Source organism: Lissotriton helveticus, chromosome 8 (assembly GCF_964261635.1).
Source record: "Lissotriton helveticus chromosome 8, aLisHel1.1, whole genome shotgun sequence".
Lineage (NCBI taxonomy): Eukaryota > Metazoa > Chordata > Amphibia > Caudata > Salamandridae > Lissotriton > Lissotriton helveticus.
In genome coordinates this window covers 586,218,621-586,239,047 of record NC_136069.1, presented here as the reverse complement: position 1 = coordinate 586,239,047, position 20,427 = coordinate 586,218,621, and the positions used below count along the sequence as shown (strand labels likewise).

At 40.7% G+C, this 20,427-nt stretch overlaps 1 protein-coding gene across 1 annotated transcript in view; it reads left to right on the top strand.

Moving 5' to 3' along the window:
- KLHL1 (kelch like family member 1) overlaps positions 1-20,427 on the top strand; it is a 1,526,090-nt gene that overhangs the window by 1,353,304 nt on the left and 152,359 nt on the right. Inside the window, exon 8 of the mRNA XM_078657414.1 lies at positions 5,469-5,631. Coding sequence (XP_078513540.1) covers positions 5,469-5,631 — 163 coding nt within the window. The remainder of the gene's footprint in view (positions 1-5,468; positions 5,632-20,427) is intronic.

The window sequence follows — 20,427 nt, the reverse complement described above, 5'->3', positions numbered from 1 at the left end:
AGATATGCAGGTGAGTTTGAGTATAAGGCCTTGTGCGTCATGCATGCCAGCTTAAGCTGCATTCTGGCCTCGAGAGGAAGCCAGTTTAGCACTTTCAGGTGTGGAGAAATGTGCACGAATTTACTTGTGCCTGTAAGTAGTCTAGTGGCCACATTGAGGCAGGCTTTCAAGGCTGCAAGGGAGATCTTGGGTAAACCAGAGAGGGTGGAACAGCCATATTCCAGTTTAGAAATGACTAATGCTTGAACTGCCATTTTTTGGTCAGAAGCGTTAAGGAAGGGATTCAGTTTCCATAGGTAGCTCAGATTTGGCCATCGAGCTGATGTGGTCTCTCATGTTGAAGTTGCCATCCAAGGTTCTTCCCAGTGATTTGGCTGAGTCCACAATGGTCGATGGACAATTTAAGGCTGTGATGGCCTCAATCCATATCTGAATCTCAGGGTCGGTTTTTGGAGGGGAAATTAGAAGAAATTCTGTTTTCTTTGCATTGAGTTTGAGTTGATTGGAGGAGAGCCATTGGACAGTCTGCTTCAGGGCCTCATTCAGGGAAAGGACCTCCTCGAGAGATGAGATTTTGATGTAGATCTGGGTGTCGTCAGCGTACATATGGTAGGAGATATTTGAGGTGCAAAGGACTTCAGCAAGCGGTTCTAAATAAAGGTTGAAGATGGTGGGTGACAGTGTTGAACCTTGAGGGACTCCAACCAAGACCGAAGAGTGAGCGGACAGGTTGCCGTTGATTAGGAATCTCTGAGATCGGTTTTGGAGGAAGGATCTAAACCATTCAAGGACGGGGCATCTAGACCCATCCTGAGTCTGAGACGTTGGAGTAGCTTACCATGGTTGACTGTGTTGAAGGCTGAGGATAGATCTAGGAGGATTAGGGAACAGGTTTTGCCTTGGTCAAGGGCTTGGAGGGCATCATTGACAATCTGGAGCATGGTGGTTTCGGTGCTGTGTCCCAGTCTGAATCCAGATTGGAAATCATAGAGTAGGTGGAAGTTGTTGATGTGACGACTTACCTGCAGTTGCACACACTTCTCCAGTACTTTAGCTAAGAGAGGGATGTTGGAAATGGGTCTGAAATTGACGGGGCAGGCTGGATCCAGAGACAGCTTTTTCAGAATGGGGAGAATTGGCCCACTTTCAGAGAGTCAGAAATTGATCCCTGCCAGAGGGAGGCATTAATTATCGCAGTCCAGCTAGGAATGATGGATTGGGCGATGGTAGCTAGGCAGTTAGACCAACCATGTAGTCAAGTGTTGGGCGCTAAAGGAGAAACCTGGTTCAGTAATCAGGAGAATTACTTATGTTCCTAGACATTAGGATAGTCACTTTTAGGAGATAAAAATTTGGCCAGGTCGTAAGTGAGACGAGATTCCTGGAGCTTTCCAAGGACCAGCAGGCTTTTGTTGATTGCTATAGCGGGTCAGTGCCACTTCAAATATGGCCACCATCTGAGCGAGCATGGCTCAGGGTGCAGTTGTGGGCCCTTGTTTGTTGTGATGGTGCAGTCCTCTTTCTGTTACCATTGCCTGATCAAGCCTGGCTGGGGTACAGCTGTGGCCCCTTGTTTGTTTTTATTGTTCAGTCCTCTTTCTATAGCCATTACCAGGATGCTGCCATTTTCGTGGGTAGACTGTCTGAGGCAGTGTGAAGGGGCAGTTTTGTATACAAAATGGATGGGGCAACAAAGCTGCTGTTGTTCCATAGACTGGCAGCTTCAAGGTACCGCCAAAACTCCAATAATAGACCCACCCCTGTGTCCGGACAACGTCATGTCCCTGCCAATGCACACTGCTCACTCAGTGCCTGGCAAACTGTGGGGGGGGGGCTCTCATCCACTGTCACAGCCACTATTATCACTATTTTCACTAGACCTTCTAAAAGGGCCCCTGGACCAGATGGGATGCCTATGGATCTATATAAAGAAAATCCTGGGATTTGGGCTCCTATGCTAGCAAACATAATAATTCAGCTTGCAAGGTGGATGTACCAACCTCTTGTTGCTCATTCACAATTGTGCTTGATTTTAAAAAAGGGAATTCAAAGGACCCAAGCTGTTATCGCCCAATCTCTCTTCTCAACTGGATAGATTACGCCTCTGGACATCAGAGAATAACTTTTTTAATCAGATCAAATGTGGGTTTAGGAATGGACTTGGATTAATAGAAAAATGCTTTATCGTGCATCCTTCAGTGTGTAACTATAAGTTCTCTAATCTAGCATTTATGGACCTATCTAGTGATTTCGATTGTGTGAACAGTTCTAAATTGTGGGAGACTTTAACTGCCATGGGTCTTAACCCCTTCCATGCATCGGACGACCCCCAGCTGTCCGATGTCACAGTGGGCCTGTGCGGAGGACTGCCGGGGGCCATCCGAACCCCGCCCACTCAATAAATCACCAGCACCGCAGCGGAATTTGCGCCATGGTCAAGGTGTTAAAAGTGGGTTTGGTGTCCTTTCTGAGAGCCTTACCTCAGGACTTAGTTGCCTCTGTGAGATATCAGTAGAGAGGAGAACATACTGCTTTATGTAAATGGTCTTGAATCTGGCCTAGTGAATTATAGGACTGATGTCCCAGCACTTAACTAAAAATCCATTCCAGTGGTTATGTATGCAGATGATGCTCTGTGGCTTGCTAGGTCGGCTAATGGACTTAACTCACTGCTTGCCACCCTAATTTTTTTCATTAAATGACTTGATCTGGAGATAAATCCGTCTCAAACGCTTATTTTAGTTTGTGGCTTAAAATGTAAAAAAACGCCTTATGTGTATTCATGACATGTATTTGAAAAAGTTCACCAATTGCTATATCTTGGTCTAACATTTGACAGCTCTTGTACCTGGGCACCAAGTGTCACCAACAGGAAAAAATCTTTTTTTCACAAGCAGTTAGCATGAGGTTTTTCCTCACTTCCTCCACAGGCACAAAACCCATGCACCATATCATTGAGATATACAAAAGGATTTATATTTTTATTTTATCTTATGGAGTGGGGATATGGAGTTACAGCAACGTAGGTTGCATTCTAATTCAAGAAAATAGACTTTGCCTACAATTGCTGGGGGTTCCCCCAATAGCATCACATTTGGTTCTAATCCACCAAGCATTTGGTACGGACGTGTTGTGGATTTGATCAAAGTTTCTCCCATTATACTATGGTGCACCATTTGGTGCAATGAACAAGCTATTCCCAACAGGTAGATACTTCTAGATTGTCTTTCTTGTGTTTATGGGAATCAAATCTCCTGGCTTGCAGGATGCAACTTTTGCTCTTGGATGTCCTTCTATTTTCAAGAGTCCTACACATATATGTAGGAAGTACAAGGAATCACTTCTGGAACATTATTTATCAGACAGAAGTCTTAACTAGAGGGAGGAGAACTAACGAAGCCCTCTGTCGAAAGAATACTGTTTAGTACAAACCACGGTGGGGTGATCTCCTAGGTGGATATGGTCTCAGGATCCTGGGAGCATCTGTTACTCCTAAGAAAAGAGCGATCAGTGGTGCTTAGAGGTCCAGCATACGTGCCCCAAAGAATACATATAGGAGAAGGAGTATGCAGTACCCATTGGGGGAAGAAGGGCCGGCTCTAGGGTAGTGCAATTGGTGCAACCACACCGAGCATCATTTAAAAAAATGTGTATTAACATTTATAAAGCACCTGATGCCTCGTTCCGGGCCTCCAGCAACTTTCAGACATTAATTAAAATGTCAAGAGAACTCCAGTGATTAATCATCTTCCTGGAAAGAGACCGGAGGTGTGTCTAGTGGAAGTTTTGACTCATTCTAAAGTAGCACAGAGGGTTAAAATGCCTGCTGCTAAGAACGTGTACCATGCAGATAAGGAAGTGCATATAATATAAATAGGTCAGTGGGTTACTGCTTCTGTAAGAGAGCTCCTTTTGTTACTTGTTGTTTATGAGTCAAAATACTAATATAGAACATTGAGCTATTAACTGTCACCCTAGAGCTGCTGCAAACTGCAAGGTATGTGTTACAGCTAAATGTTTATTTGCCTAGTCTTTCAGTATCCTAATCTTGTGAAAAGGGTTCATTTGAGTAGAAAACAATTCTTATTATGAAAGAGAAACCCTAACAATGGTGTTACATTTTAAATTCTGAATTTGTGCCTTTCTGAATAAGAACTTTAACTAGATTGCCTTCCAGTATCGATGACATGTCATTCCTACCCTGCACGTTGTAGCACTGTCTGATGTAACACTTCCTATACACTGATTTACACACCTATGATTGTCTCTGTGCAATGTGTGTGATGCAAAGTACTCTGACACCTTACACTGGTATGAGTGATGCTATAAAACTAAATGAATCTGAGAGACAGTGGTTAAAGAAACTTTAGGGGGCACTGTTAAAGGGTGTTGAGGGAAAGCATGGTAGAGGTGGGCTTTGGGGGGGTGCCAACACACATTGTTGCACAGGGTGCCACCAGTGCTGAAGCTGGCCCTGGGGGGAAGGAGGGGGAGTAGGCTGGGTTTGTTAACACCCCTACCCAAAGGTGCAGACAGGGTGTCTCCACCATTCGGAAGCGTGGCCCTCACACATCCGGTTGGGTGTCATGCTTCATCATAGGGCTTTCTCCTCATCAGGCTGGCAAAGCAATGTCAGACAGGCACACTATGAGGGGGTTTGCAGAGATCTTTTTCCCAAGCCATTTGGTGAGGCGTGGGTGTGGAGCCTCCTGGTGTAGGTGTGGGGAAAGTGTGTACTGAGGTGGTATGTGGAATGCTAAAATGAGGCACAGTGGTGATCCAAAACAAATGTATTCTCCAAGCCCACTGCTCTAAATTAAAAACATAGAAAGTGTCACCCCCCAATGTAATGGTCAGAGGTAGCTTAGTGTGAAGGGCATCTGTTGCTGTCTCAGTTTAGATTAGGTTCTACGAGATGGGTATTATGTTCCCGCTGGATTCGTTTTTCTCACCTAATACTGCCATTTGCCTATATGATGAGATGATTATCCAGAACTTGTTGTATTTTGTCTTTTTTTGCAAGTTGCATCATTCTTTCACACAGTATTTACTGCCTTTATTACGCAGGCATACTTTTTGCAGGTGTAGACGGGCACTGCTGCACTTTCAACAACTAGATAGCCTTGATGTATGCTCAGTAGTGGGCCTTTTTTTCAATTGTAATTCGGTTGCACAATTGTGTGTTTTTGTCTCTTTATAATTGACTTTGCATTTTTATATTGCTGATGTCATTTTGTACTCTATGATACTTATTGTATTCATGGTATATTTATGTTTGTTTGTATCTTTTATAACCTGCTTTTAAGTGAATGAAAAAGATTATGTTGTTTGATAGATTCATTGATTGATTGAATACCATTCAGGCACACTACAGTCAATAACTATGAATTGAGAAGTTAGTTATATCTTTGACAGGTCTTGCCATTGAAAGGAACTTAAGAAAAATAACTTTTTGCTTCCTTTCATAGGAGTTACAGTACTTGAAGGACCTATTTATGCAGTTGGAGGTCATGATGGGTGGAGTTATCTTAGTACAGTGGAACGATGGGATCCACAGAGTCAGCAGTGGACATTTGTTGCAAGTATGGCTACTGCCAGAAGCACAGTTGGAGTTGCTGCGTTAAATGGCAAGTGAGTAGGGTTTACCGCTAACTTAATTTTTTTTATATGTGTCCAAAAATATGGTAAATCATAGATTTGCTGAATCAGTTTTTTTATTAAGTATGAAATCTAAATTGCAAATCAGAACAATATTACCATGTTGTGGGAACTGAATGACCTATTCACAAAGAAACTTCCATGCAGTAAAGTTACGAGCGCTGGGTCTCTGCACTAGAGGTGGACTCTATGAACTCAGGGAGGAATCTTCGCACTTCAATCCTCAGTGCTGAGATTCTGCCATGTGTGTGGAGATATTGAGTCTTTGGCTCAGCTATACAAGGCTTGTTTTTTCACCCACAGATGACATGAGTGAACTTAGTTCAAGCACTGTGTGGATATTTACGAGGTAGGCCAGGGATTTGCCTCAGTACTTGCATCACTTATTGGACACTATCACATGGGATGTGTATAGCACTTATTAAGTAAGTCTGAACACTACACCACCCACTCCCAATCTCCACAACTGTGAAGTGCACTTGTTGCTCATCTCCATCTTATTCTTTCACAAACATGACCATCATTGATTAGCCCTTATTTCTTAATAATAATTTGGACTTAGGGATCAATATTGATGCTTGTAACTTTCACACTTCCCTCATGTTCATGGGTTCGCTGCATTATTAATTGCAGGGACCTCCTATGCTACTTGAATGGGTGGAATGTAAAAACTACCTGTATTGTAACATTATTGCCCGATGTAACTTGGGCTTACACTGTACCATCTGTATATGTTTTTCAGCCCTGAGGAAGTCGCGGGTGTCTTGTCCCGAATGACGAAACACGCGTTGGCTGGAGCCTGAACAATAAAAAGATATTCAAAAACATATATGATGATTAATGCTTATGTCTTGTAATTTGAAGTTATTAACTTGTTGAAATCTACATATTGGTGTGTTAGGATCGTGAACAAAATGTAAATGAGGTGATGTCAATTCTTTTGGGTTACTAACAGAGAGCAGTGATAATCCAAATGATTGTTCATTAATGATTTACACACTCAAGATCACCAGAAATGGAATATGCCTTTTAATATATTTATTTGAAAATAGTTATTTTAAAATCTGAGATCTAGAGCACATAATATTGGTACCACCACATACGATAATAAAAAGCAGCTTTTCAATGACAATCAAAACTGGGAAAACCATCATAACACCACAATTTATAGCCCTTGCACCCTCTCTGTGCTCTCCCTGGTTCTACCAGATTAATTCATAATAAACCTGACTTTCAGAGGTGGTACAAACACCTGGACAACTGGGTTCATTGACTGTTTAGAATCACTTGTCAGCTAATTTGAGCACAAAGTCAAGAGCTAGTAGATTGCATCTGTGCTAGAACACAGTATTGGCACCAGTTCATGAAGGCAGAATGCAATGATTCACAGAACCTTGGAGAGCGTTGCTGGTGGCTTCTTCTGTCAAAATAGAATTTGGTGTTGTGCTCTTCTGGATATGCTACCTGCATCTGTGACCTACGGGATGTTTTTCTCCACTTAAGGGGGTGAGTGGTGGACCCTAAATACTACATTATTATCAGGGATAAAACCTTTTACATAGTTTCATGAATTTTGGACACAGATTAGGGGCACCAAAGGAAGTGTCCTATATACATGAAGGGTCGTCGATTTGGACTATACCCTTTTGATGATTTACCTATTTATGTTCTTTTGATGGTCTTGACATTATGATAAGTGAACACTTGTCTTATACTGGGTGTTGCATCAAGTGTTATATTTAAGTTGTTATCTGAATAAATTGACACTCTCTCAGTTGTAGGAATGATAAGGACAATAAGGGTGAACAACATGAATGTTATTAGTGTTTATACCAAACATGATAGTGATTGGGCAGAAAGTGGTAGAAGTGTTGTCCAAGATGGAATTTGGGGCCTACCAGGAATGGAGTGAGACATTATGGGCTTTACAGCAATCGAATCACAATTTAGGTTTGTGACCAAATACCATTTCGGTATTTGGAAAGAGCATGTTTAGAGCTCCCCTCCGAATACCACAACAGAATGATATGTATTAATGTTTTGTGACCAAAATCAGGTTGCAAAACAGTAATACTTTGCAGATTACACAAAGGTTGTGGTAAGGCATTTGCAAACAGGAAGAGGGTCCCCAAAGAACCCCTTCCTCTTTGTAACTGTTGAAAAAAAAATCAAGAAGAGGCAGTGGATCATTTTACTATTAAAAAATGTTAGTAACATTATTATTAATTTTATTGTTTAAACACATCCTACGTGTATCTGCCCTTTATTTCAGAAATACAAATTGTGAAAGCAAAGCCATTTATGCATGTGGATGTTCTATATTCAGGGGCTGGGAATCTATATTGTTTTTCACTGCTGTCAAAGCCTTCTCTGTATTTGGATACATCAAATTCAGCTTTCCTGACTGCTTCAGAGCCAGTCGGCCATTGGGCCTCAATAGGAAGATAATGTTATAGAGCTTTGGGTTTTTGCACCATACTTAGGGCAGTTTATGTCCAGTTGTGATGCTTAGAGGAGAATATACCTAGACTCACACTAAATCAAATCGAGGTCACCACTATTTAAATGTGTTTGTGATGCAAATGGCCATGTTATGTGAGCTGTTCCCTGTATATTTGGAGCCAGAGCGCTCAACTGTCACACTTTTATTTTGATCAATGGATCTGATTTGGTGAACACTGAACTGGCAATCACTCCACCACCAAGTCCACTTTTCTTTGAATCCTGTTAAAATCTGTGAAGTCAATGTTGTAACTAAGCCTCAATCATATTTGGACTAGTTATATCTTACATTACATAGCACATCTGAATGCATACTTCACAAACACTTCAATGGTTGTACAATATTCAGGCTGTCCAAAAATGTGTAATAGGCTTGGGTGGAGTGTTTATATTGAGTTGGTGGCTTCCAGTTGTCGACTCTGGCACTTAATTGTCTACACTGTCATATAACACAATCTACAACATGGTGGCACTGTATGTCTAATTTAGAGATGAGCATAACAACAGTTGTTTATTAATTAAAATACCTGCAGTTCAAGCCATTCATTTAGCTTAGTAAGGAATAGTTATATTTGTCACACTTGTAGGAGTTTGATGGTCAGCAGTTGTCCTGGTATGACACTGGCAGCACTAGCAGGGCCAATTGGTGGTGCAGGCTGGCGAGCCCCTCCTGATGAGGGCCTCGGCATGTCTTGCTTTAGTGGTAACTCTCCATAAAAGAAGTGGTTTGGAGGGTTGAAGAATCTAACAAGTTGTCAATCCTGGCGTGGCTTATGGGCACCTCAGGTGAACAGAAAGTATATTTAAATTATTTGTATTTTATGAGCAGTCCAGTATCGTTTTTAATGATTTGCTGTGCTTGGCCCATATTTTCTTCTTCATGAGGCACATACCCATAGGGGAGCAGTCACCTGTATGGTAGGAAATATAATTCAGCTTTCATAGACCGAAAGTAACTCTCTGGAAATATGTGGGTGCTCATTTACTACTGTGCTGCCGTATGGTGAAAGAAAAGGGCAGAAATGCATGTATATATTAGATACAGCACATTCCTGTCCTTTTCCCCTGTGCCGATGCATAATGGGCTCCCGTGTGCCAACTGAGACATCTTTGCACTATGTTGCAACGGTGTCTGCATTGTAGGGATGAATATTTTTGTGCAGGATGGCAAACCTTCCAGCACAAAAACAACCACAAAAGGCTTTTTCCTCTTTCTATGTGTGCTGCAGAATGCAGCACACATAGAAAGAGGGAAAATGAGGAGCAGTAAAGATGTTTCTCTTTTTTGTGCCTCCCTTACACCTCCCCTAAAGAGGCATACATTTTTGCAGCTGTCTCAGACTTATGATTTCTCGTAAATCTGGGGAAGTGTGATAAAGCCATGGATATAGCAGGGAATGACCCCAGCAACACCCATGGAATGCCTCTTTCACGTAGTTTTCCGCGTGAAAGGGGCACATGTTCATATTGCGTCACTGGAACGTCAAAAAGTGAATTTCCGATGGAGCAAAAGTGGCGGTAGGGCCTCCGGCCCCAGGTATTTACTGTTTGGGAAAATCCAGCCACCTTCAATATTGTTTCTGAAATCATTATATATTCAGGAAGAAAAACTTTACCAAATCGAAACGCAAGTCCAAAGTATGAAACTCAAGCTAACTACAGCACATATAACAAAGGCTACACTACTCAAGATCACACTCGTTCAAACAACACTATAGCGCTGGATCACCAATATGTCCCCAGATACTTAGAAACTAAAAACAGTATTTAAAAACCTATTTCAATGAAACTGTTTTTGTACATGCAGAAACACAAATACAGCACAGAAAACTAATGGAAATATGACAATGTCTGTTTAACACTTACACAGCAGAAAACACTAGTTCAAGTTCAGCCCATTTGGATTACAAAGGAACTTAGATGTGCTTACAAGATATACAAAAGAAAACTTCTTGGTTTCAAATATAACAAAAACGAAAGTAGTTCTGCAGAGATGGAAAAACCCTTACACAAAATAGAACTGGACATTGGGAGGAGAAACAATAGAAGTGGTAAAAGAATATATTTATCTGGAACGAATATTCACTCAATCATTACTAAACTCTCCTCACCTGCAGCACTTGAATCATAAAACAGACATTCACGTGGGGGCGCTCCTATGACTATATTCTTCTTCCTGGCAATGGCATTTTTTTTCCTTAATACAGGTTTACAGCTCCAAGACCCCCTATCTTACCTTATGCTCTGCAATAAAGTCCAATTACCCAGTGGCACCAAATTCAAACTAAAGAAGGGAAAATCCTCCGCAAATTGGCTAAGGTCCAACAAGCTATCCCTGCACAACGTTTGGAATTTACTTTAGTTTCTCCTTTGCCAGAGCCTCACCAATATATTAAGATGGGCTCACAATCTTCTACATGCCGATCACGGCACCTTACAATCTTTACTAAAAACGGAGACATTCGAGCCCAAATATACTAAATAAATATAAAATTACTGCTTTTAAATTATCAAAATGCACAACTGCATCTTGAAATCATGGACTCCCGCCCAATTGAAGATCTTCCCGAAACATCTGACACCAAGGATCACCTTCAAACTGGACACTCTGCACTGTTTTAAATTTCACCATTATGAATTTCTATGCAGAATCAATTGTGTATAAACAGGTTCAACAATATATTTGTTTTACCCTGAGGCATGGAATTCGGCACTGTTTAATCTTATTGCGGCTTGGGCTACTCCCTTTTAATTCACTTACTTTTAAATGCACCCTTAAAGAAAATGCTACCAGTATTTGCGATCTTTGCAATGGTGGAGTGCAAGAACTGAAGCATGTACCATCGGTATGCCGGAATTCGAAACTGATTGAGGCTAGAAGGCGCTACTTAAAAACAATCCAACTTAGAAACAATAGCGCATCTGTGCAGAGTCTGATTTAACTTTTTAAATCTCCCCCAGATGAACCTCTGTGTCATAACCTGTTTACATTTTTGAAAACTTTTTTAAATCTGTAATAATGTTTTTACCTATATTGTTATAACAAATGTTCTGTCTGAAATGTGTTGTTCTCAGTAGAGAACTAAATCAAATACATTAAACTTGAAAAGAAAACACTACATTGTCACACAAGTTGTCTCCCTATTCACAGATGTCCATGTACACAATAACATTGATGAGTGGAATTTCCTCAGTAATGACGGAATAATAATGATAATAATTCCATGCAAGACACAAATGGTAAAGTAATCAATATTTTCTGAAAAATATCATGAGTGAAAAAATCAACAGTGCATCTCCCATCACAATTAGGGCTTGTGGTACAGGGCCATCACAACTTCCATGAAATACACTCTCAAACAACAAGAGCTACCAGTGTTCAAAATTATCACATGTAATGCTAACACTCTTTCAGTCTGTCTTATATATTACTACACTCTGCAAGAATAACAGTGACATAAATATAGTGACTCAACAATACCAAATAAAATATGTGGCGTTTAGGGGCTTTTTGCCATGTTACGCTGTGTATTTTTCCTTTGTTTCTTCATAGAAAGTAAGATAATGTTGCCCCATGAAACCTTTGCTCAGAGACCTGCTAAAATGTATGGGTGACCTCAATAATGTTTCTCCATTTCCGTTCTGCCAGTGTCTATGCCATTCAGCATAGATACTGGACATCCTCTTCCTCTCTTTGCAGGCTAGTTGTCAACTAGCTGCAGACAGGCCTGATCTGGATTGTCAAGTCTGCCTCCTTGTGTCATTCACTAAGAGACCATTTATTCTTGCTGCATAATTGTAAAGATGCACTAATCATGCAATCCAGATCCAACAGAAATGGTGTGAACTTCAACACACCTCTGCAACCAAAGTCAACATTACATTAGCAACATGTAGATTGGAGGTATACCCAGGAGAAGGTAAATGAGACAAGAGTGAGAAACATAGACACCAGATATGATTACACTGCATGGGCTTGATCTGTACTTGCATGTATAAACAAAAGAATAGGCTTTTAATCCAACTGCAAGTGTGCCACTGACAACTAACTCTTAATATTAGATCTGTTCTACCTATTCATACTCTCTGTATTTCCCACTCACTACTCTGGGATGAAACACAGTATTTCTCATGAGCTGTAATATAATTAAAATTGATAAGGTAACCATGAACAACTGTCTGAAGTATTATATATTGTTTGCTATGACAGCTACCTTCAATATTGGGTAATTGTTTTCTAAAGATCTGACATATTCAATGTGATGAGTGATATGATTGTTAGCTGCAACATAGAAAGTATTTCCTTAATATTTGTAGTATTTCTTAATGACTTGTGATTCACCTTATCACTTCAACAATCCTCTGCTACATCAAATCAATACCTTATTACAATACAATAAGTAGTTTATATCAGACGTGATACTTCTTGCTTCAATTCTTAAAGGGAGGTTAATGAGCATCGAGTTCCCCATACTGATAGATGCATATTTGTATATTAGCAAGGGCCAATGAGTTCTTGATACTAATGAATGACTCCTTGAAAAACTAGCTGAGTGCAAAATACAAGTTCATATACTGATGAAAAAGTTCTTGCAAAATCTGGCTAGTGCAAATGCAAGCTCTTATCCAGAGGGCAAACTCCTTATTTGTAGCTCTGTGGACATATCCTAGGAAGATGAACAGGTGCAAGTCTATACCCTTATATGAGTAAGATACAAAGTACACTTCTCTAAACAAAATATGCCTTTTGTCGATTTCCCTGAATAACTGTTTACACCCATTCCAACATCAACATTTCAATTCCCACCTCTAACATATTTGCTTCACAATACTCCTGGAAGGATTGTGTGGTCCATGTGGAATTTGTACTTTGAATGTTCAAGATGGTCGCTACCATTTGCAAAGTCTTGTGACAGTACTGTGGCTCAATGGCACATTTAGTCTTTCTCAGCTTAATTCGGGTATTTAGCATAGCACATTTTTCTGAGATGCCAAACTTAGGTCAAAAAATTGCCCACACACTGCACACTTCACCACATTCTTTTAACTTTTAGGTACATGTTTAGAAGGTTTGGAGTAGAGCGTCGTGCAGGTCATGCATGAAATGGAAAGCGTGTCTCATGATACTTCTGAAAGGAATGCCTGGTAGAAAACCTGATTTTGTTGGTTGTGGCTATCACTCTGATTCCATAACCATCTGAATCACCTTTATAACCCTTCTTGTTATTGTGCTGGCATTATTCTCTAAAACAATGCATAAACTTTGTCCATAAAGCCTTCTTTTCAAAATTGGTCCTCCTGGGAATGAGCACCAGTCCCCCCCTTACTCAATATTGTTTTATGACAGCAGATGGAGCACTCCTATATCTCTCTTGATCTAATATTTATGTATTGTTATATAGCTTGCAACTGGCGTTTATTATTTGCGGTTCTACCACATACCTGAGATCCTAAAGAATCTTTTGGTATATGGCTATTTTAGTTTGTTTACATATGATAAATGGTTTTCATGTATTGCCATGATTTTTATTGTTTTACAGTCTACCAGGAAGGTTCACATGGTCACACATACTTAAGGATGTCTAACCAAATTTATATAACAGTCATTCTTCACATAATGCTTGTTACCTTATGTAAAAGATTTCTTTAGCCATTTCTGCAATTATACTGCAGCCTGCTCCTAATATGTTTGAAATAAAAGTTAGCCAGCTTAGCAGATTTTCAACTGAAGTATATTGCTTGTTTTAAGTGTTAGCCAACTACACTATTGCACCAAAGACTTTGCTAATATAAAATAAAAAAGATAAAAATGTTGTTATGTATCAATAATTATTAAACGTGATCTATAAAATTAACTGAAGGTAGAATAATTGTATTGTAATAAAAAATTATGTTACACTATTTTATAAATTAAAAAAAGTTTTGTTTTTCACATAGTTCTTATTTCAAAATTAAATATACAATGTATTTGTTTATTTATTTATGTTTAAACAATTTTAAATACTATATTAGAATTTACCTCTTTTCATTTTGGGTTTTACTTTAAGTCCCTCTTTGCTTTATTTTCTTTGACGGAATTATGAGCTGGAACTTCTTGTGTTCCTTTTTAGCAGTAAATCATTTGGGTTCACCCCCTCTTTCAAGGGGTGGAGACATCTGAGTCTACACTTTTGAGTAACTTTACACTCAGATTTTGTGAATAGCCAAAAGTTGTTAAGTTACACAAAAGTGTACAAGGAAATTACACATGTAAATTACTCAAAAGTGCAAGTTACCTTTGTGAAAAGTCCTTATTGCCATTAAGAAATCAATTTGTGTTTGTTTGCAACAATAGAACTTGTTATGTGTTCTGAACTGGTGGTTTATTTTAATAAAGGTATTCAAAATCAGGTAAGTTTACTAAACGCATACTCTCATGACATACATAAACAAGAACAGATACAAGTATCATGTTTTGTTAAACACCTAATTATCCTCTGGTTTTACCCTATATTAACACTGCAACACATCACCAGATGGAGATGGAGGGGTAGGTCGCTCCAGGTCTAGGTTCGATGTAGGAGAACAAGTGGCCCTTGCTGCAGCTGCGACGGGTGCAGGCTGTGTGTGTGAGGGTGAGTGAGGCAGAGCGCAGTAGTCTTGTGGGCAGATGGAAGTTCAGTTGTTGGTTGATATAGGATGATCCTTGAACATGTACAACTTTGTAAGCGTGTGTGAGGATCTTGAAATGGCATATTTTCTGGATGTGGAGCCAGTTGAGGTTTCTGAGGTGGGGGGAGATCCAGGATATGTTTTTTCTCCAGTGTTTTGTATGGTCAGGAGTCTTCTGAGGAGCTGGATGTGAATTCCGTCATAGAGCGTTGCCATAGTCGAGGCAGCTGGTGACAAGGTCATGAGGGAGGGTCTTTTTGGTGTTGATAGGATCCACTGAAGATTTTGCTGAGCATGCGAAAGGTATGGAAGCAGAAGGAGGTGACTGTGTTAGCTTGTCGTTTCATGGTCAGATGGCTGTCAAGGATTATGCTGGTTGTGTGCATGGTCTGTCATAGTGAGTGTTGGTCCAAGTTCTGCTGGCCACCAGTTGTGGTCCCTTTTGGAGGTGTTCTTACTGAATATCAGTACTTGTACTTTGTCAGAGTTGAGTTTGAGACAGTTTAGCTACATTGGTGCAGAAACTGTTTTTTTTACAATTGTTGGATCCTCAGTGAGTCAGAGGATTAGATCAGTGTTGTCTGTGTAGGAGATTATGTTGAGTCTGTGGGATCTGAAGACGTCTGTGAGAAGGGTCATGTAGATGCTGAACAGGGAGGGCCCAGGGGACGATCCTTGGGGTTTGCTGTATATGATGTGCTTGGATGTGGAGGTGAGAGGAGGCAGTTGGATGCTCTTCATGCATCTGGTAAGGAAAGAGGCAAACCACTTGAGGGTGTTTTGCTGTATGCCAATGTTGTGTAGTCGGTCGATGAGGGTGTGGTTGGGGACTGTGTAGAACGCAGCAGAGAGGTCAAGGAGGAGGGCCACATTTTCTCCATATATGAGGAGAGTTCTGATGTCGTCTGTAGCAGCAATCAGTGCAGCTTCTGTGCTGTGGTTGGCACAGAATCCTGATTGTGAGGTGTTGAGTAGGGGGTTTTGTTCCAGGCATTCAGTGAGCTGTTGGTTGATGACTTTCTTGAGTATTTTGGCTGGGTAGGGGAACAGTGACATTGGTTGGTAAGTTTTGAGGTCACTGGGGACAGCAGAGGGTTTCTTTTGGAGGGGTCTGACCTCTGCGTGTTTCCATCTGTCTGGGAAGATTGCTGTGGAGTTGGCGGTTCTGAGGATGCTGGTGAGTTTTGTGCTGATTGGGTTGGTTATGGGGTTGAAGCGATGTGGTGGCAAGGGTCTTTGGGTGCCTTGGAGTGGATGGATGACATGATGGCTGTGGAGGTGTGGGTAGTGAACAGGGACCAGTTGGTGATTGTTCAGGTGGTGTCGCTGGTTGGTTGAGATTTGTCAAGGCTGAGAGTGTTGGGTTGGGAGTAGAAGTTGTTGGTGGCGGCAACTTTGTTTTGGAAGTAGTGTGAGAGAGTGATCCATAGTTCTCGGTAGGGGAGATGTGGCTGTCAGGTTGGAAAATTCATCGACTATTTTGAGGAGTTCCTCGTGTGATTGGCCACAGTGTCAATTCGGTCAGTAAAGGCTCCTGTCTTGGCTTCCTTGATGCACAGGTGGTAGTTGCTGAGGAGCAGCTCTGTCATAGGGGTTCTTAGTGATGCGTCATCCCTTCTTGAGTCGGTTGCTGTAGCGCTTGGTGGTTCTGAGTTCTGGGGTGGAGCAGCTGGCTCGTTTTGATATTCTATTGGCTTTTTCTGGTTTCAGTCGGGTCATGGTCTGCTGAAGTTTCGGGTTGTGTGGTGCTGAGGGCCAGTGTCCACTGGGTCTCAGTAACTTTGCCCTAGCTGTAATTGGTGATGCTTTGGTGCTTGGCGATGGTGTGCTGGGTGTTGGAGATGGCGAAGTGAATAATGACATTTTCGTTTCAGGTGAGATCTGTGATGTGGGTCAATTTGATTCTGTCACTGGAGTAAAAATGTTGTTGAGTGTGTCCAGCTTTGCACATGGGTATGGTGATCAGTTGAGTGAGGCCAATGTTGTTCAGCTTCTTCAGGAGGGTGATAGAGTTGGCATTGTTGGGGCCATCAACATTGAAATTGAGATCGCCGAGCAGGAAATATTGGTGGGAGTCTATGGCTAGGGGGTCGATGAGGTTTGCGATTTCATTGCAGGAGGCTGGACGGGTCTTGGGGGTCTGTAAGCAAGGGTGCCTCTTATCATGGCCTCAGCATAGGACTGTAGTGGGAAATTGAAGTGTTCCATTAGAGGCATTGGGTCATCATTACTGATGGTGCATTGAATGGTTTCCTTGAAGATGGTGGCGATGACACCACTGTCTTTGTTGGTAAGGTCTCAGTATATCATCCTGTTTATGTCAGGAGAGGTGGTGGTGATGTTGGGGTTGGAGGAGGGGTTGAACTATGTTTCTGTGATGAAGGCTACTTGAGGGGAGAGGGTGGTGATGGTGTACCAGCTTTCCCTGGTGTGTTTGCAAAGAGAGCAGGCCTTGAGCAAGACGCATTGACACAGTATCGGGTTGTTAGTGTTCTTCTGAGCAAAAGTGGTGTTGGGTCCAGAATGGCTAGAAGGTCCTGTGTAGCAGAAGTGGCAGTGGTGCGGGTGAAGGGCACTTTGCTTGATCATGGGAAGGACGTGAAGCAGCAGTTGATTTGGCATCCAGTGTCCAGGGCCAGGAGATCCTTGAAGGTGTAGCAGCGGATAATGGGAGGACAAGGGGTGCTGGAGCTGGGTGTGATGCTTTAAGGATTAAGAAGAAGTCTATTTGTAGGGGTCCAGCTTGGTCTTAAAGTATGCATTATGACTGAGAGGTCATAATGGAATGGGCACATAAATGTTGATCTAAAAGTTACCAATGGGGGAGGATTGCTAAATAAAACGTCCTTCTCTGTTAAACTATGCTCTTTTAACCTTGTTTGAGTGGGATAAGAGTAAACAATATATTCCTACTAAACACTATTTTAATAAACAGACACCCAACACACTAACAAATACCAAACAGAATGCAGCAAATGACCAAGAACCCACATATAAACTACATCTTATGAAAAAGATCTAATGGTGAGTCCAACTAGCCGCAAGGTTGGGTGCTATTGAGGAGTGGCCTCTATGATGAAACATTCCGCTTAGATTGGGTGTGGGGTCAGCTTCCTGTTTTTAGCATAAGAAGTCTAGAGGATCGTGCTGTTGTCCTAATAGGAAACCAATATTTTGCTAAAAATTTCTTTCAATGCCATCTGCGGTGAGAAACTGCTGTGGTAATTAATAATCACGTCAGAGTACATAATACGTGACTGGAAAACTAGCTTTTGCTCATCCCGTTTGTTATTGAGTCAGATTCAGTTTGAACTTTTGTAGAATAATGTACTTCAAATAAAACTAACTAATGGTAATACCTCAGGGGCAGAACGTATTTTCCAGCAGTCGGTTTCAGATAGTTTGATAATATTATAGCAAGATTGCGTCATTCTTCAAGAGTTTATAACATGGCACAAGGGTTGCCTGAGTTGGGTAAAGGCAGCCCAAGGTGCACAAATGAAAAGTAAGAGATAAACTGCGCTATATCTTTGTAAATATGGTGCAGTTCTGCCCTCTCTCTTTTCCAACGTGCAACAAATTCCTTTGCTGCGCTACTTTGCCTGAAATTGTATTGAATTTGGGCCCTAGTTTAAGTCACAAACTAAAAGAAATTCAAGGATATGTTGCTCAAATGCCTTGCAAATTGTAGTGATTCAGGATAATCATCAGTATGGTCATTGAAAAAATATATTCATCTAGACATCGTGCATATAGACTGAGTCATATTTGTGTATCTAGATTTCATAAAGATATATATTTTTTAGAAAGATCAATTTGTGGCAATACAAATGCCATCTTTACAAGGACATCACTGACAGCGAAATAGTTTATTAAATCTTAAAAACAGAGTTAATCAAGAATAAACTATATGCCATTTTTATTCCATCTCAGACAATGTGGCTACACTGTCCCATGGAATTGTATATGGTCATTTCACACAGTTCTAGGATACTAGCCATCAGAACTGCTACTGGTCACTTTTTACTAATCAATCATATTCATATCACACATTTTATGACAAAAATTTCAAAACAATCATGGTTGAATGGAAATGGAAGCACAGCATTTAGTGAATAAGGGATAAACTGTGCGGATCATTTTTCTTCCCCTTTTTAGTTCTGACTTGACAGAGCAGCTGCACCAGACATTGTGTGATTAACCTAAATTGTTGGCATATTGGTTGCCAGGACTACATGTTTTGGTTGGGCAGAAGTTGCGCTATTTCTAAAAAAAAGTGCCCTCCACTCAGGTGTAATTATTTTGGTTATTTATCCAGCCGCCTGAGCATGAACTTTTTGGGGCACACACATGAAATTATAATGCAATTAAAGTGTCTTAGATAACTAGATAATTTACGGTGTTTGTTTTTCTCTGGCATCAGCTTAGATCAGATGGCAGACATCAACTTAAGACATCATAAATAACACATTCAGCACTTATTACTACTAACTATTTTTATCAATATATATGGTTAGCAAGACAAGTAATAAAGTGAATATTTCACCAGACACACAGACGCCTTTGTGTTCATTCTTGTAAAAAACTGTTTCTTTATTCAAACTCTTCTATGTTTGAACAATAAAACATCTTAATTTTGTTAGAAAGTAGCCAAAGCATTTCACCCACATGGACTTCTTCAGGGCTCAAGAAGATGTACTTCAGTTCTGAAGAAATACATCAGGCACAGGAAAGTTCCAGTCACATGTAGTTGCCAACCCAATATTTTAGATTCAATAAAGTTACCTTAAGTCCTTTGCACACAGAAAAATGTGTGTGGGGGTATGTTTGTACAATCAATGCAGAATCCAATGTGACAACCCCATGGTTTTATTAATTCTAAGATATTCCTCATTCAAAGGTTTAATTCGCAAATCAGTTAGATATGCCTAATCTACTGAGTATGGTAGCTCCCATGAACCTCCTGTGATTAAAATCTGAATTAACTTTAAACTTCATAGTGCTTTTTTGTGCTTTGGGACCCAGGGCTACACTAATCTACGTGGGTTTATAGGCCTGGCTTGACAGTGCAACTGTTGTACACCTTTTGTGATCAACAGAAAAGAGCTTTCAGAGTCTTAGTTAGAGAAGGTCTCTGCCACTTGTTGGTTCCACTGAGTACAGGATTTAATAGGGCTGAATTTGTGTACTTCCACTAAAAAGACTGCTTGCATTACACTTTTTGCCTTGTGACAATGCTTATACTTGATACAACAGGACTGAGTGGGTTACAGTTGCAACCCAATGATCATGGCTATAAGCCTGATCTGTTTACCGCAAAATGTTATGATAAAGGCTCTAAGACATATTTATGGAATGCTACAGGTCTCCGTAGTAGGCATTGGTTTTGGTGTTGGTCAACCAGTGTGACCAACCATGAATTTCGAAGATATTCTCTATGGGAATCTTTGTTAGGCTGTTTTAGGAGGCATAGAAATTTGCTTAGTTAACCACAATTTTGTATACCTTTCTAGTTATTGATTGTAGCTGATGGTTGCATTCTGGAGAAGTGTACGCTCAGAACTAAGGCCCGGGTTGGTTATGGTGACAAGCTATATGTCTGTGTGATACACTGGA